The sequence below is a fragment of the Lottia gigantea genome, assembly GCF_000327385.1.
Source record: "Lottia gigantea unplaced genomic scaffold LOTGIsca_1700, whole genome shotgun sequence".
In the NCBI taxonomy this organism is placed as follows: Eukaryota; Metazoa; Mollusca; class Gastropoda; family Lottiidae; genus Lottia; species Lottia gigantea.
Window position 1 is genome coordinate 6,915 of NW_008708135.1, and position 2,166 is coordinate 9,080.

General features: G+C 32.3%; 1 protein-coding gene across 1 annotated transcript in view; it reads left to right on the forward strand.

Moving 5' to 3' along the window:
* Positions 1-1,945, forward strand: part of LOTGIDRAFT_176502 (hypothetical protein) — a gene marked incomplete at both ends in the record, with an annotated part of 8,721 nt that extends 6,776 nt beyond the window's left edge. Inside the window, one exon of the mRNA XM_009051817.1 lies at positions 1,782-1,945. Within this exon, the coding sequence (XP_009050065.1) occupies positions 1,782-1,945 (164 nt within the window). The remainder of the gene's footprint in view (positions 1-1,781) is intronic.
* Positions 1,946-2,166: the final 221 nt, after the last annotated feature.

The following is a 2,166-nucleotide window of genomic DNA, read 5'->3' on the forward strand; positions in this document are numbered from 1 at the left end:
AGCTAGGTCGCAGATCACATGTCAAAGGTCAAATTGTGCACACGGCCTTGAGCTAGTTTTTCTTGCCGCCATCTTAGGAAGTTAGACTAAACTTTTTGATATTTTTATTTTCGACCATAGTTCCTCACAAGTTGTAAGTTTTCAATTTATTTATGTATATTCTAATAAGGAATTCTTTAATTATGTTCTGTAGACATTTTCTGTTGGATGCCATGTGTAATTATTGAGAATTTGCTCTCAAATGTACTTCAAAGGAATTTTCTATTTTACTGACAGTAGTCCAAAGGCATCCGTTTCATTACCACGTGCATTGCTTGAATTTCTGAAGTCTAAGTTGTCTGTAAGAACTATTAATTTTAAGATAAGGTTACAATTTCATTATGTTATCATGTGTATATTGTTGCCAGAAGTTAAGACTGTCTATTAGTGTTGACATTTTGCAAATTGGTATATGTTAGTTCAGATTCTGTATTTTGCTACGAATGCCTGTGGATTCTTATAATTGTGAGTTGTGTCTTATGATTGTCATTTTTATATTTTGTAGCAAAACCATTCAGTTCAAGTAAGGACATTCAGTTCAAGTTAAGACATTCAACTTATATTCAACCATTGAATGTGTATTCCTTAGGGAACTATGTAATTATGTGGATACTTGTTTATTAGTAAATGGGATATGGTTTATGTATGCTGAAACTTCCTAATATGCTGGAATGACCCTTTGGTGGTACTATGTTCGTTGTTACGTCGATAACTTTAGAATGACCCTTTGGTGGTACTCCTTTCGTTGTTACGTCGATACTTATTGAGTTGACATGTGTTTAATAAGAACACATAATAGGCCTACATACTGAAATATGTTGAAGAACAATGTATATTGCTGAAATGAGTATTATGAAAACATATATTGATTGTACTGAACTGTGCTTGTGAACATTTTCTTGATTAAATATTTTACCGGTACGTTTGGTCTTAGCATTAACTATGCTGATACGTCGATGATGTGTTGGTGCGTCACTTGGTCTACGACGGCCCCCACAGTATATTTGTCGAGTGATTCTGACCATATTTGCAATCTATAATTCAAAACGGAAGTATAAATTTTACCAAAGCTATCCAAAAGAGAGATACCACGGTAATTATTCACATCGCTTTTGAAGCCTTTTTTTATGCAAAGGGGATATCAGTGCTTAAACAATAGAGACAATATAGGGGTTAACTGTGAACAACAAGATTTTATAAAATCGATTCCAATACCGTCCATACCAGGTGATGTACCTGCTTTCATTTTCTTTATACTTTTCATCACTTCTTGTTCTTGTAATGGACCGTTTAATATAAAATCTGTTTCACATGCTGTGTTAACACAGATGTTTTCAAAAGAGTTGACATGTAAGAAAGTTTCGTGTGAAAATTCACTATTGATGGTGGCAGGTGACGGATTCAGTAACTCTTTAAAGTAGTTAGCCAATTCTTCTGGCGATATGTTATATTATTATTATATTATATTACAGTATCAATTGTATATTGTGTATTTGGTTATATTACAGTATCAAATGTATATTGTACATTATATTATATTGCAGTGTTCAGTGTATACTTATATTGTATATTATATTATATTGCAGTATCAAGTGTATATTGTATATTATATTATATTACAGTATCAAGTGTATATTGTATATTATATTATATTGCAGTGTCCAGTGTATACTAATAATGTATATTATGTTATATCGCAGTGTCCAGTGTATACTTATATTGTATATTATGTTATATTGCAGTATCAAGTGTATACGACCGCTGTTTTTGCCATTGGCTACCTATCGATGATCGTATGTGGAGTGGTGAGGTGGACTTCATATACATTGAAAACTGGGCTGAAGATGTAGACTTTACTGAAGGTAATATTATATATAATAAAAACTTTACGATTGGTTTGAGCTAACACTTAGACACCATTCTTAGTTTTGCATTCTATTTTTTTTTTTTTTTGCTTCTTGAATCCTATTTATAACTTATAGAACCCTTGTGAGGATCTCTAAGGGTACCTGCGAAGGTACAATATATCTTGTTTTGTAAGAATGTAATATTTAACACTGCTGAGCTGCGTTATTTGCTTCTTCTATCACATGAGGGAGGGGTTCCAGAATATAGCTAATAAAGTTA